We start from the raw sequence: 16934 nt of genomic DNA, 5'->3' as shown, positions 1-16934 counted from the left end.
CAGAGTAAGGAATGATATTAACAAATCAGCCAGAGAACCTCTGGGGAGACAGAAAGCTACTTCTTAGTGACTTGCATGCCCAATCTTAGATGAGCCTGGAGTGTCATTTAAAGATCAAACAACAAAATTTCCTCAGTTTACACTCTTCTTTTAGAGTGAGTCTTAACATTTAGAGATGCATGATCACATTTTACAAATCCCTCCCAGTCTTAGCACATACAGGAAGAATAAAAAGTGGTTTCCCAATGCCTAATAAATATTACGTCAAACTGATAGTCAAAATGATAAAACAGAAAAAACACAAATCGAATCCAAAAGTCCTGGGTCTAAGTTCAATAGGTATGACTTCTTATTCAGAAAATCTGAATTTTTAAATGACTTTAAAATTTGTCTAAGATAGTAGACAGATTATTGTTTACTTATATTGTTTTACTTATTTTAATGATAGAAAGCAAATGAATACTATCTTTGTTTCACAGGTAAACAGCCAGGTAACACCATTTGTTGGGCAGGAGAACACAGGAGGGCTCCTAACACTAACAGGTGTTCTAGCACAGGTTCACTTTTGATCTGGTCAGACAGGAAGACAGCTTTGGAGAGGTTAAATAAGCTTACTTTATTCTAGTCTAGTCTTCTCAATAGGGTGTTTGCTGATAATGGGAGCACCAACTCCTACAGCATTCCCTAATCACACTTCTCGAAGGGGTGGGTGAGAATATACAAAGTAGGAGCATAACTCCTATCTCATTCCCCTAAGCCTCAATGGGGACCAGTTGAGGCAAACACAGATTATCCCCGACCCTTGATGGGGGCTGATTAAGACAGGCACATGCATTCCTCTATGCGTTACCCAAATCCCAAAATGGTCCCCCACTCACTGACCAGTGCCCACTTGCTTTATAGGGCCATAGACAAAGAAGGCATCTTGCCAACATTAAGTTCAAGGGTTAACTTTAGCGATATCGTTATGACCTAGCACAGCATAGGCATACATTATGTCACCCCTATATCTCTACTGCAACTGCGTGGTAGAAGTTGTTTTTAATCATAATTCATGGGAAATATTATCTAGGATCCTAGAACTATTATCTAAAAAGGAATAATAAAATCCTTCTTACACACACTAAAATCCACCTTATTTACAATTTTCAATATTTGTTGAATTTATTGTGAGAACTGTAGTATATGGTGGAATCTGAATGCATTTGACAACATAAGAAAATGGTGATCAGTTCTAATTATAAAGTTATTTTAGTATGGAACAAAGGGGAGCCACCTTTGGAGGTTCTCAAGAAAATCCTCTGGGGGTTTCTCGTAGCTTGACTCTACTGAGTTCTCTTTATTACAAAATGGACTTCACTAGCACTTTTGTTAGAAAGAGTCTAGCAGCAGTAGGCTGTTTTGGATAAATTTTTCTCAGATCTTATCCACAAATGCTTGCAGGAGGGGCCCTATGTCTCTCAGACGACTTTGTGGCATCCTCAAAATAAAAGAACACCTTTACCTAGATATAACTAACTGTGGATGGTAGTAGCTGAACTGGGATCATAACCTAAGACTTCACAGAAGAATATAAGCTACCTTGAGTATATGCAAACAGCAAAAGAAGCTCCAGCTATCTCATGGGAACATTTGCATGTGACCCTGGGGCATCTCTAGCATTATGCCTTCTTTGTTCTGTTTCTATATGGTATTTGACTTGGCCTGGGATAGGTGAGGGGATCCATTACACTATTCTGTCCAGTTGCCTCCAAGGACTGGATTTCATGATAAAACTCTCTTAAACAACCTAGTTAGCTTAATAAATCCCAATAAATCTACATATATTTATTATATGTAACATCCTATCATGTGCCCCTCTTTCTTCGATATCTCTGTATTCTCTCACAGGGTCTGCAACTCTACAATTGGCCTATCAGGGCAGAACAGATCAGCCCCTTTACATTTGGCCTTACAATTGGAGTAGCTGGCAGAAATAATCTGCCCCCCTACAAATCTTATGCCTTTACAAGCTGGTAATGAGAAACCTAAAAAAAAAAAAAAGCTATGATTTTCCTGCTTTAATGATGCTGCTAAGGTTCTGCTCCATAGTAACAGATTGTGCTGGTGTATAAGGGGGAAAAAATCATCTCAAGTAATGTAAATAAAAATGCAATGCAATCTGCTTTTATATTTGGGTGGCAATCAAAAATATTTTTGTAAAACTTATAATGAAACCTCTCAATTATCCTAACATTTACTTTTGTGTGGTTGGAAATAAAACGTGTATAAGGCTTCATCCAAGAGACTGTCTTCTGTCTGCTCAAGAATAAGAAATATGAATCATTGTACCACAGCCTTTAGTTAAAAGTAATAGAATGCTCCATTCAAATGTGGGAAGATATCACCCATTTTCATGTAGTTCTTCAGAATTAGTATTCCAATAGTGATGTCATTTTTCATCATGCCATTGCATTAACCTCCTCAATCCCTTTGGCTGCTCCAATCCCAAGAATATTCAAATACATCTTGCACTCCCCCATTTAGAATTCTAGCTACTGCAGCATTGTACCTTTTAAAACAAAACACAGGGACATGTTGAGAACTGACTTGCCCACTTTAGCATTTGACAATCAAAAATAAGACTATATATTATAATGGTCCAAATGTGCTTTCAATTGTATATTCATTTACATTTTTCCTATGAGTCAAGGTAATATATACACTTGACTCATAAACCAGATACTTTTAAGGGCCAAACATCTATTTTAAAGATGATTAATCTTTCTCTTGGTTTTGAGATCAATGAGCCAACAATAAAATTGTATGAATCATAATTGTCATTTGCCAAAGCATTTTCTTCACCCAAAGTTAAAGGTATGATCAACCCACCTTAGACAGCCCGCCTACTTCTAAATAAAAGCAGATAATGAAAACATTCCAGGTGACCCAGAGGGCAGTCCACACCGTGTACTAGACAGAAGGAAAAAAAGAAAAAGAAGAAAAATGTGAAGATGAAAGGCTTACATACTAAACAGATCAATAATAAGAAACATTAACAAGCATAAGTCTTCTGGGAAGGAGTGGACAGGGAGAACCCGGGAAAAGATTTCTTATGTAGGTCTCCAAAGATCTCTAGAAATTACAAATCCAATATACTCTGTAGCTTTTAGTAGTTGACAGTAAAGCTTAGATTTATTCTTTAAAGTGCATTACTGGCCTACAGCACAAGTAAATCCAAAAACCTTGACTTGATTACTGTTTTCTAAGTATTTTCTCCTTCAATGAACACCATTATCCAAACTCACTGTGGGGTCACCCATAATTTAAAAAATGACTTAGGTCTGCCAGGCATTAAAGGCTGTGAGTCAAATACTAGCATCCCCATTGCTCTGATGCAGGATATTGCCCTGAAAATTGAAAGCTCTTTCTTTACAATAGCTCTCGAGGAAAGTGGAAAAGTACAAAAGTGCAAAAGTGCTATATTTGAAATCAAAAGCCTTGGGTTGGAATCCCTGTGCTAACTGTGTGATATTGGGCAAATTATATAATCTCTTCAGGCCTCAGTTTCCTCATCTACAAAAAAAGACAGTTTGACTAAATGGTTTCTAAGGCCTATTTCAATTCTGAATTTGTGATACTGTATGTGGTTTATTTATTGGACTTCCTGGACTAATTTCCCTGTAAGAGAGGTACAAAAGCCTTTTGTTAATCATATGCTAGGTAAACAACATAGAACCTCACAAAACTAAGAGGTTTATCAGCTGCAAGGTTCTTCAAAATATACATTCTTAAAACTTGAAAATTTCTTTCCCAAAATAGTCTCAACATCATAACCAAATACTTAGAGGTTGTAAAATATAATGGATAGAGAAGAGTCAGAAAGAACTGAGTTTGAATTCTTGGAGAATTAATTGACCTTCGTGTCATTTTCCTCATGGGGGAATAATAACCACATCTACCTCAAATGATTTTAGCAATTGAAACAGATAACATATATAAAGTTCTTCACAAAGCATTGCATAAATGTGAACTTTAATATAATATTATTGTTAATAACTAACTGCATTTTGGGAAATGTCTACCAGATCACACTGCTTAGTCATAATAAATTAAAGTTTATAACACTTGGAATGGAAGAAATATTTAACTTGGAAGAATCCTCACCCATAGGAAGTACAACTGATGGCCTCTTTACTTTAATTTTTTTTCTTTACTCAGAAAATTGTAATCCTTATTTTGATGCTTTATTTTTATTTAATAGGGATAATAACTAAAATCAGTGCTTTCTTTCAGAAGTAATGATTATTGCCTCATAAATTATAAATTAGTCTCCCTGACACTTTCTTCTTACCATTCCATACATTCACCATGCCACTGCTCTAGCAGGGGGAATATCCTAACCCTTGCCTCTATGCAAGTTAGGCAAGTTTTTCCTTTAAAGGTATGGGACCATCCTTGAGACTTGCTTGTCTGAGTACAAAACAGCCATGAGGAACTCCAGGTACTTTTTGATGCTTAGCTGGTGGAAAATGATAGACTTCCAAAATTAAAATATCAACTACCAGGGGACTGTCTTCAATCAGGCCTAATCCCAAATAGCTGCCATAATGATTTTCCTAAGGTATAGGTTTAAATATATCAATAGTTAACCTTTCCTTCATCAAACAATAAACTCCAGTTGCTCCTAATACTTCTAGGAGTCAAACATAAACTTTTCTATCTACACCTTAAAAGCCTTTATAACCTTTTCCCACTCTATTATTGTAGTCTTATTATATATTATTCTCCTTCATAATCTATATGATTCAGCCAAATTGACATTGTTGATGACAAATGATACTTTGTCTTCTGTGTCTCTGTGTCTTTGTATAGGAAGAGCAGTTTTGCTCTCTCCCAACTTGGGATTCATTCTTTCCTCATCTCCACATTTTAAAACCTCCAGCTTCCTTCAAAGGTCACCTTCTACAGTTCCTTTCCTTATTACTCCCAGGGGCTAGTATCTTCCCTTCCAAATTAGCTTGTACTTAATTTTATTTTAGATATGGTCATTTATACACATATTATCTCACCAAATAATCTTTCTTGCTCTGTTGTACATATAACTCTCCTAACTCCATATCCTAGCACCAGCTGTCCCTTTTTCCAGGGAACACTCTCTACCTCCTAGAAGCCTTAATTTACTTTAAATCTCAGCTCAAGTGCTACCTTCTACAGATCCCCTGCTGATAGTACCATTGTCCCCATTTCCTTGTATTTATTTTGAATATATCTTGTCTATACTTCTATACAGACAGCTTGGTTGTATAGTGGATAGTGCCAGGCCTGGAGTCAGGAAGATTCATCCTCCTGAGTTCAAATCTGGCCTCAGACACTTACTAACTGTGTGACCCTGGGCAAGTTACTTAACCTCATTTACCTCAGTTTCCTTATCTGCAAAATAAGCTGGAGAAGGAAATGGCAAACCACTCTAGTATCTTTGCCAAGAAAACCCCAGATGGATCATGAAGAGTTGGACATGACTGAAATGACTAAACAAACTTATATATGTTCACTCCCCCATTGAATGAAAGCTTCTCAAGGGCGGGGACACTTTCATTTTCATTTTAGCATTCTTATTACCAAATATGGTATCTGGTACATAGTAGGTATTTAATAAATGCTATTGATTTTTGGATTGATCAATTAACATAATTAAAGCATCACTAGGCTATAATCTTGGTCATAATAAATTAATTCCTAAATATCTTCTAGTTTAGAATAGAATGTTACTGGTTTGCATGAAATCATTTTCTTCTTTGTCACATGTAAGGTATGATTAGCCTGAGTTACTCCCTTTTAATAACCTTTGAATTTTTTTAAATCTCTTTTAAAATGGCTTTACCCTTAATTTTCATGTTCTGATTTGGCAGTTTGTGAATGTGACTATTATTTTAAAAGCTGATGAACTGCAGACCCTTTCTAACAACTCACTGATGACTCATTGTTTTTAAATCCCTTAATTATTTATTTTGCATATGTTTATTTATATACATATTATGTACATATTCAAGGCCTAGAAAATACTTGTTATCCTTTATTATGAGCAGTAGTTCATACAAATTCAAGTATTCAAATTATTCTTTGCTAGTGATTATTCACACAGATTCAAACTTATTACTATGAGAACATCCTGCATCAGTTTTTTGTTTGTTTACTTTTTCAGCCTAGAGGTTCATCCACCATGGTAGAGAAATGATTCCTGGATTACGAATCAACATTTTTCAGCTTCAGCTCTGTCTTTTACTGTTTGCATGACCAAATGATTCTAGGCCTCCATTTATTAATCTGTAAAATGAGGTGATTGGACTGAATGACCTTGTTGGTTCCTTTTCAACTCAATCTATGATCCTAAGGACTTTAGATTTATTAATTGTAACTATAAAGTGTACAGTATTTTCACTATTAATTATATGTGTGTGTGTATATATATATATATATATATATAATATTTACTTCAATCAGTAAGTGGTAAGAGTATAACTTAGTGAATATACTTATATTTGAATAACTATATAATGATAAAACCAGAAGTAATTATATGAAGAATAATATTAGCTCTTATCATATAGCTCTGTAGAGGCTTTCCTTACAAACAACTACGTGAGATAGCTAGTACAAGTGTTCTGTATGCATTGGTTCAGTCCCGATTCAGCACTCGAGAGCAGTCCATCCACTCCACAGGTGAGACTCCCAAGTCTGAATAGAAAGAGCCCTGCTTTAAGTTTTCCTTCAAACAAAGAAGGCACTGTACCAATTATAAGGCATAATTGTGTACAAAATACTTGCCAGTTATTACACAGCTAACAAATAACACTATCAGTTTTTAGGCCACTGTTCCTTTCCAGATGCCAACAGCTTTTTTATGGGTGAATTTTCACCTGTCTCCTCTCACCTTGATTGGTTGTTTTTGCTTATATAGGTTAGAAGTATCACAGTAATAGGAGGCTTTACGTAAATGATAAATAATTCAGTCCAAGAAAACAGCAAATTTAAATACTATTTAGGTAGAAACAATATGGTAGATACTATTTAGGTAGTATTTAATACGGTAAATACTATTTAGGTAGAAACAATCTTGTCTTCTTATGTCTTGCTCTTAATAATGAAAATTAATGCCACTTCCTCCATTTTATTATATTTTGTCAAACTAGCAGTTCCATATTTATTTTCCTTTTGAGGTGACAATTAAAAAAAAGCTTACCCATATAGATATACACCTGACTTTTATAATTTTTTTTCAAGCAGTCATTAGTAAATTTGATAGCTAAACACTGGCCTTGGAAGTTATAAGGAAATTATATAGTGTTATGCATTACATTTAAAAATTGCTATGGTTCATATTGAAGTCAAGAGTCTCCTAGAGGATTGGAGGTAATGGGCAGAACTCCTTTAAGAGATCTTTCCTCACACACAAAAAAAAGTAAATACTGTTGAAGCACCTCCTTAAATAAAGAGCTTTATTAGGTGCTAAATAATCCTTCCTTGTTAGAGGAAAGAGAAATAGTTAAATGTTTAAAGTAGTAGCAATGAAGATGAGGAGAACTGCATATGCTAATTCTCATCACTGCCTAAGGGTCATACACTAGAGTCATACCCAGAAATTATTAACTATCCGAGGTTTCTTTGTTTTTCATTTTAGCCACAGATGGAAGCAATAGCAGAAAAAAAGGGGAGAGGGGCAGGTTTACTGGAAATATAAAAACAAAAGCAAAAACAAAAGCCAGGCTTTAGAGAAGGATGAGAATGAGGAAAGCCTCTGCTCTTCCTTTACCTACAGAAGAGAAACATGTCACAATTGGCTCTCATACCTTTTGAGCTCTGTAGAGCTAGAGTACCATAAGGGGGAGAGGGGGGAATAAGCATTTATTAAGTACTGATTGTGTGCCAGGCACTATGCTAAGTGCTTTTCAAATAGCATCTCATTTATAGTGACTGGAGAACCAGAGGCTTCTGAATCAAAGTAAACACCATTAAATTCAAAAATATACCTGAGAGTATACTAGATATTTAGTAATTAGTGTTTAATCAATATTCATACAATTCTTTTGAGCATTTTTTTTAAAAGGGTGAATTGTCATAATAAGGATGTATTATTTCATCTCGTAAATTCAGTCAGCCATTACTTAAAAGAGCTAAGTCTCTTGGTTAGCACTATATGAAAATAAGTCATAAACTGGTATCAATGATTCTAACCTACAAATATATGACCCTCTATAGATAACAAACAGACCCTAGAGTCTAGATCAGTGCTGCAGAACCTGTAGCCTTGAGGCCACATGTGGCCCTCTAGGTCCTCAAGTGCAGTTCTTTGACTGAATCCAAACTTCACAGAACAAATCCTTTTATTAAGGAGATTTCAGGACCTAGAGGGCCACATGTAGCCTCAAGGCTGAAGGCTCCCTACCTCTGGTCTAGTTCAAGGGTTCTTAACCTACAGTCCCCAGACCTCCCAAAGGTCCATGGATAGATTTTAGTAACTGTGATGAGAAAATATTACATCTTTATTTCACTAATCTCTAGCTTAAATTTAAACATTTTCTTCAATTATGAATACAGTTGACAACATTATTCTGAGAAAGGGTGCATAGGATTCACCAGATTCCCAAAGGGGTCAATGAAAGAAAAAAGGTTCAGAATTCCTGCTCTAGAGGGTGCCTTGATTATTCACCCCTATTCTAGACAGTTGTCTCAGATTTCCCACTTCCACTTACTTTCATCTCAGTGACATAATACAAAATTCCAAAAACTGTTGTTGAGAGCTACAAATGATATCAGTGTTATACCTTAATTCACAGGTCATTGATTTAGACCCTGAAGGGACTCAGAGGTCAATTAACCCAACCCTGTCATTGTATAGATGAAGAAACTGAGACTCAGAAATGTTAAGTGATTTGCCAGTTACACAATATTTAGGACACAGCTCTGTTGAACCTGGTTTCTCTAACTACAAATCCAGAATTCTTCCTCCAGTCTTATTTGAAAAAAATGAAATGAGAATCAGAAATTTTACAGATAAAATTAACAGAGTGTGCAGTTACCGCACAATCACACGAATTATTATATCTTATTCTATTAAGTGTTTTTTAATGCATATTGTTATCATTCTAGTATGTTGTAATTTAAATATGGTTTGTTATTTCTCACAACTACTTCACAAGGGTGGTTGACAATATTGTCCCCAATTTTTAGATGGGAAGAATGAGGCACATAGAGGATCATTCTCTAGAAAATGAAGTTGAAAATATTCCTATTGCATTTTTAAAAATTAACAAAAATCAAGCATATGTCCATCAAATTAAGAAAGCATTATATAATCTTCAAGAATAGGTTTAAATTCAAAACGATCTTGAAAACATGAAAAAAATATTAAGTAAAAAACAGGATGAAGGTCATTAGGAGCTTAATTTACATTGGAGCTAGCATTTACATTGTGCTTTAAGCTTGCTAAATACTTTATATATACATATATTATCATCTCATTTGATCCTTAAAACAACCAGTTGGGGTAAGTATTATCATTTCCATTTTACAGAAACTGAGGATTAAAAATGTTAAGTGATGTGCCCAAGATGACACCTAGTAATAATTTGAGGCAAGATTTGAACTCAGGTCTTTTTGACTCCAAGACCAACCCTCTATCCACTCCACAACTTAGCTAACTATGTAAGCAACCAATGAGGTACACATTTGTGGTTTCTGAACCAACTTTTTTAAAGGACATATAAGGGAAATTTTGAGGTAACTGCAGAAAAGAAAGGAGCCAAAAGCTCCCAATTGTAGGAAAGAACATTTTAGGATTATAACATCTAAAGTTAGAAGAGACCTCAGAGGCCATAGAGCACAACCCTGTTACTTTGCAGATAAAGAAACTGAGGCCCAGGGGAGAAGTAATTTGCCCAAAGCCACACAGGGAGTAATGTGGCTAGTTTTTTGAGTTTATTATAATTTTTCATTTATTTTATAACTAAAATGGCACTGACTTTCCCTGTGACAAAATGAAGGTCATAGTTAGCTGACTATAGTCATATTCTGTCATAAAAATGTCTTGTTAGACCATGTATTAAGTTATGCTTAATGTCAAGCTACTTAATTAATTAATTAATGTATTAATATATAATCTATAATATATAATGTATTAATATATAATTAATGTATATTAATTAATTAATTAATGTAATTAATATATAATCTGTCTTATCATGTAACATGGAAAATATAATTGTACATATTTTCTTTTCTCCCAGATTACAGTTTTATAAGGGAGTCATCTGTGGAGCCAACAAAACATCAAAAGGAATTACTGAAATACTTTCATTCAATGGATTTGGCACCAAGGACATCAATTCATATCCTGTTATTCCCTTGGGCAAGACACATATCTTCTCTAGGCCTTCATTCCCTCACATAGAAAGTGAGGATAAGTAGATGATGATATGAAGTGCTTTTCTGAACTCAGAATGTAGAATCTTATCATTTCCCTGAAGCAGTTTAAGAGGAGGAATTACATCTTAATTGAAAAGTTTATATACTGGACCCTGAGATTCATTAGTACAGAGAACTCCTAATATGCAGATAAGGACCAACTCTGTAAGGTGGTCTTAGAGAATTGCTTGAGGCACTGAAAAAATTAAGTGACTTGCTTGTGATCACAGTTAGTAGGAGAGTCTGATCTTCCTATTTCAGAGGCCAGCTCTCTGTCCAATACATAACCTTTCCTCTCTGTGCAAATTAAGGACATGATAAAAGTAAGAGACTTACCACCACTATATATCGAGGTCTAAACTGAATGGTTCCAAACAAGCCCAAGATGACAACTATTATGTGTAGAAAATTTCCAAGAATTGGTGCCCACTGGAAGCCAAGGAAGTCAAAGATCTGCCTCTCTAATGCTGAGAGCTGGAACAAAACAAATGTCTGACATTAGCAACAATGTAAATTTCAGCCAGACCACACTTCTCTCATTCTTTACAACTTCAGAGTTTTGAATTAAAATAAATTTTACTGTGTCAAAGTCCTGGACAAATTCTCTTTCACTGTCAGAAGATGCCCTCTTCCCTCCCCACAAGAAATTAAAGGGATAGTGAAAGCAATCAAGGACTTGGAGGAGCTCAAAGAGCCCTCCTGGCCCCTTGGAAAGCCCCATTTGCCTGAGAACTTAACACTCTTTCCCAAGCCCAGTCCCACTGCCATGGTGTTGAACACATTTCTTCATCCTGTCTTTGGTGTCTGAACCCCTTAAAAACCAAGACTTTGCACTCTCTTTTGGGAGTGGAGCTATCTGGAAGAACAGGCATTTCCCATCAAAATGCAGGTCAAAGGGAGGGAGAGAGGTCTAAAATTCACTGTTCCTGCCTTCCAACCTACATTGCTTTAAGTATTATTGCTCAAAGTTATATAGTTGGTTTTCAAGATATTGGGCAATGCCAAAGCCAAAGAAAGAAGGTAACTGGAAATATATTATTTCAGCTATTAAATGGTCAAAAAATTGAAGAGAAATATTGTTTGAATCCAAGTTCTATTATATGAATCAAATAGTTTTATCAATGCAAGTCTAATGTGGCAAAACCAAGTCACTTAAAATAAAATGAGTGGCTTAGTCTCAGTGCATTAGACCTGAACTGATAGAACCATTACAATTCTGAAAGGAACTACTCCTTTACCTCTGTGATCTCACAGTCAAATAAATACAAAGTTAGTGCTTTTAGAGCAACCAGGTGGCACACTGGATACAGCACCTTAGAACCGACACTTTCACATTGTGGGGTTGGAGACAACTTTTGAGAATCCCTTGGACAGCAAGGAGATCAAATCAATCAATACTTAAAGAAATTAATTCAGGCGATTCACTGGAAGGTCAAATATCAAAGCTGAAGTCTAAATATTTTGGACACATAATAAGAAGATGGGACTCATTGGAAAATAACTCTGACATTGGGAAAAACTGAAGGCAAAAGGAGAAGGGGAGTGCAGAGGATGAGATAGAGAGTGTTATGGAAACAATGAATATGAACTTAGAATTTGAGAGATAGTGGAGGATAGAAGGGAGTGGCATGCTATGGTCCATGGGGTAACAAAGAGTTGTGACTGAATGACTGAACAAGAAGAAAAGTGCTTTTCAATGCTGCTGCTGAAGGTGCCATAACTATTATTATTTATTTATTTTATTAATTTATTTTGATTTATCAACAATCACTTCCATAAGCTTTTGAGTTTTAAATTTTTCTCCCCCTCCCTCCCCACCTCCCTCTCCAAGATGGCACACAGTCTGATATAGGCTATACATACATTCCTATTAAACATATTTTCACATTAGTCATGTTGTAAGGAAGAATTAGAACCATTAGGAGGAACCACCAGAAAGGGGAAACAAAACACAAGAAGAAAAAATATAGCAAATAGTGTGCTTCCATCTGCATTCAAACTCCATAATTCTTTCTTTGGATATGGATAGCATTTTCCATCATGAGACTTTTGGAGATGTCTTAGATTTTTGCATTGCTGAGAAGGGTTAAGTCTATCACTATTAGTCATCGCACAACATGGCTATTACTATGCACAATGTTCTCCTGGTTCTGCTCACTTCCCTCAGCATTAGACCACACAAGTCTTTCCAGGTTTTTCTGAAGTTTGCCTGCTCATCATTTTTTATAGCACAATAGTATTCCATTACATTCATATACCACAACTTGTTCAGCCATTCCCCAATTGGTGGGCACACCCTCAATTTCCAATTCTTTGCCACCACAAAAAGAGCTGCTATAAATATTTTTGTACACATGGGTCCTTTTCTCATTTGTGGGATCTTTTTGAGATACAGCCCTAGAACTGCTATTGCTGGGTCAAAGGGTATGGTGCCATACTATTATCAGTGAATCAAGTTCTAGACCTGGAGTTAGAAAGACCTGAGTTAAAATTCAGCCTCAGACACTTACTAGCTGTGTGACCCTGGACAAGTCACTTTCACTCTGTCTCTGTTTCCTCAACTGTAAAATAGGGGATAATAATAACACTTTCAGCAGCAACATTGACATAACAATCCTTGATGTGAGGATAAAATGAGATAATATTTGTAAAGTTATTTGGAAACTTAAAGTGTCATATAAATGCTATTATTATTATCATTATCATTATCATCGCCATTAAATGAAAAAGGCAAGAGAACCCATGTATGAAGTGTATATTTTCAAATGTTGAACTTTATCTTTTATGCTGTTATAAAATTACATTCTTGTGCATAAATTGTGGAATAGTGGAAAGAGCTGACCTGGATCCAAGTCCCACCTTACACATGTTGGTTGAGTGACCCTGGGTAAGGCACTTATCATCTCTTCACTGACATTCACTGGAAGACATTATTCACTGGGAGCTCCTTATAACAATGAAATCACAAGACCAGTGCCTACCCCTATCTTTATTTTTATTTTTTTGGGGGGGTAATTGGGGTTAAGTGACTTGCCCAGGGTCACATAGCTAGTAAATGTCAAATATTTGGTCTGAGGCCCACTTGGAACTCAGATCCCCCTGACTCCAAGGTCGGTGATCTATCCACTACTCCACCTAGCTGCCCCACCTACCCCTATCTTTATTCAGAGATCAAGTGACAGATCAGGTCACTCTGTGGAAAATCCCCACAATGACTCTTATTTTGTGTCTAAACTGACATTCAAGGTGCACCAGAAGTTAATAGTATATGAACTCTCCAACATCTTCTCACACATTCTGAATAAAATATTCCATTGTCTAGTCATACTATATTACTTTGTATACTTTTATACCCTTCAGAGTCATCACATGTTTTTCCTGTATCTATAAAGCCATAGAATATCATCCCAATTTTATTTTCAGTTGAAATTTTAACATTTTAAGATTTAATTTAAATACCCCCTCTTCCAGGAATTCTTTTGTGATCTCCATAGTCCAAAATGTATCTTTATTTCCTGATACTTTTCATATCACTTATCTGTTTGAACCTCCATGCATTTTTACTAACTGTCCCCCATTCCTGTACTGACGATTTGTGCCCAACTCCTGCCCGACCTGTGGTAGAGCCTTCCGAATTCATACTGGTCTGATCAGCCACAGTGGGACACACTGTACCTTGACTCCAACATAATGATGGTATTTTGGTCCTCTTTGAGAATGAAGGACAACAACCAACCAACCCCCATTCCTCAAATTTTCTCATGCCCCACCTCCATCTCCTGACTTCCTTGGCTTCTTTCAAGTCTCAGCTAAAATCCCACTGTCTGTAAGAAGCTTTTTCCAGTCTTCCTTATGTTAGTACCTTCCCTCTGAGATTATCTCTAATTTATCATATGTATGTATACATATATGTGTATATGCATGTGTGCATACACACATATAAATTCCATAAGCAAAGCAGAATTGCAGTAGCACAAAATAAACATGAGATGTGCAAATCTAGAGAAATCTCCATCCTAAATGTTCAAAGGGACTATTTGTGCCCAACCTGTGGTAGAGCCTTCCAAGCTCTTATTGAATGATCAGCCATAGTTGAACACATTGTACCTTTGACCCCAACATCACGATGTCTTTGGTCCTCTTTGAGTACAAAGGACAAACAACAAAAAGCAACACCATCCTCCCAGCCCCTCAGCCTCTCAACCTAGGAATCGTCCTGAATCCCTCACTATCTTTCACTCCCCCATATCCAAGCTGTTGCCAAGGTCTGTCAATACCACCTTTGCAACATCTCTCAAACATGTCCCCTTCTGTCCTCTGGCATTGCCACTACTCTAGTGCAGGCCCTCATCACCTAACCCCCAGATTATTGCAATAATTTCCTGATGCATGTGCCTGCCTCAAGTCTCTCCTTGTTGCAATCCACCCTCCATTCAGCCACTAAAGTCATTTTCCTAAAATGTCTTAAGCATATTACCCTCTGTGCCTATTCAGTAAACTCCAGTGGTTTCCTATTGCATCCAGAAGCAAATATAAAATCCTCTGTTTGACTTTCAGAGTCCTTCATAACCTAGCCCCCTTCTACCATTTCAGCCTTCTCACACCTCAGTCCCCAACAAATAATCTTTGATCCAGTGATGCTAGTCTCCTGGCAGTTCCATGAGTAAGACATTGTCTCTCAGCTTCTGGGCATTCTCTCTGGTTGTCCCTGTTTCTTGGAATGCTCCCCCTCCTCTGCTCTGACTACTGACTTCTCTGGCTTCCTTTAAGTTCCAACTAAAATCTTTCTTCCTTATGAAGCCTTCCCCAGCCCCTCTTAATTCTTTCTGTTAATTATTTCTTATTTATCTTATATATAGCTTGACTTGTATGTATGTATTTGCAAGTTGTCTCCCCCATTATATTGTAAGCCCCTTGAGAGCAAGAATGTCTTTTGCCTCTTTTTGGATTTCCAGAGTTTAGTGTAGTGCCTGACACAGAGTACGTGCTTAATAAATGTTTCTTGGTTGATTACTGATTGATTATAGGATTACAGTAACACTCTCATGAGAGAGAATTATTTAAAAACATGTTTCCAACTATGAGATGTTAGGTGAACATAAGTAATTGTTGTGGTTAAGACTGTCTTATTTTAGTCATCTTGTTCAATGAATGTCTAGAAACAGTTCCAGGACAAGTTTCTCCATACTATTATTCCTTTATGTTCCATGTTCTGTCAACTATCACAGAGGTTGATAAAATGACTTTCTATAGTTGAAGCAAAGGATTAGGACATAAATTTATACTCTGTAAGCTCACTGAAAGCATCCTTGATAAAACTCCAGTAGCAGACAGGACAAAAGGGGTGATAAGTACCTTATATCCTTCCCATGTGATTTTGATCTTCCCAGTCAAGGTTCTATAATATAAAAGCTTTTCATACCATATAGCAAAGAGATTATAAATTATTATGATGGTGACATCTATTTAAAACATTGTTCTTAAGTTTTTTTATGAAAATTATTATAGCCAGATGCTTGTGGGCAACAGATTCTATTGTAATAATGCTCCAATTCCAGCAGAGTTTATTGGTTGACTTCTCCAGAATATTTGGAGGTCTTTATTTGTAGTATGGGGATTTGCCATCTGTCAGTTCACAAAAGATAGCAAGCTTATAAAACATATAATTCCAGTTACCAAGTCATGAAGAATTAAATTGTTAAGCATTCAGAAGATGCTATATTTTAACAGTCTGCAGTAATTAGGTGCATGATCTCCCCTATTTCTTTGCATTATCTATACTAATGACTGAATCCAGGCTCCTTAAGGATAAGTCTTTTGTAATTTCTAATGCTATGATATTTTTGTAGTTTCTGGTCCTGAAATGCTGTCATAAACTACTCCATTTCCACAAATCAGTTTGCTTGACTCAGGCATTTGTTTGGTGTTTCTTTATCTACTGAGTCCATTCAGATGTTCTGTATTTCAGGCCTTTTGATTCCACTTCTGAATCTTAGTCATTTCATAGGCACCATCTGGAGGGAAGTCACTTTTGGATACATTAAACAAATCCAGTGCCACTTACCTTTTAATAGACTTTACTATTGCTTAGTAAAGTGATGTCTGCTTATTCACAAAGTATTTCTGTAGGTTTCAGATGTGTGTTATATGTTCTAAGATTATCTATCAACTTTGTCCCTCATTTTTAGCATTGAAGTGTTCATCTTTCTGGACCTGCCTTAGCATAATGGGCCTGGTGTTCTGTTAATATTGTACATGTTTTCTAAGGGTACTTTATAGATCCATTAAGGTGCATTTTGTACTTTTGAAAGTATAAGTTCAGCCTGGTATTGTATTGATGTTAATTGCTTAAAATGTATTTTTCCCATTCAGTTTTGAATTTTGAAGGCCAGTAAGTCCCTAAACATATTCAGAAACAGCCTACTCCAGACATCTTTATGCTTGCCTACAGGAAAGTAAGGTATTTGCAGTTATCACTTTCATCTAATTCA

At 36.1% G+C, this 16934-nt stretch overlaps 1 protein-coding gene across 1 annotated transcript in view; it reads right to left on the bottom strand.

Annotated features, from left to right (window-relative positions):
* LOC114054009 (sodium/potassium-transporting ATPase subunit beta-1-interacting protein 3) overlaps positions 1-16934 on the bottom strand; it is a 777776-nt gene that overhangs the window by 341472 nt on the left and 419370 nt on the right. The window contains exons 2-3 of the mRNA XM_027877099.1: positions 10780-10917; positions 2872-2952 (exon numbers count right to left, since the gene is read on the bottom strand). Of these exons, the coding sequence (XP_027732900.1) occupies positions 2872-2952; positions 10780-10917 (219 nt within the window). The remainder of the gene's footprint in view (positions 1-2871; positions 2953-10779; positions 10918-16934) is intronic.

This window comes from Vombatus ursinus, unplaced genomic scaffold (genome assembly GCF_900497805.2).
Source record: "Vombatus ursinus unplaced genomic scaffold, bare-nosed wombat genome assembly UNPS02014812.1, whole genome shotgun sequence".
NCBI classification, from domain to species: Eukaryota; Metazoa; Chordata; class Mammalia; order Diprotodontia; family Vombatidae; genus Vombatus; species Vombatus ursinus.
The sequence above is the reverse complement of the archived record's forward strand: the minus strand, read 5'-3'. Positions and strand labels throughout refer to the sequence as shown.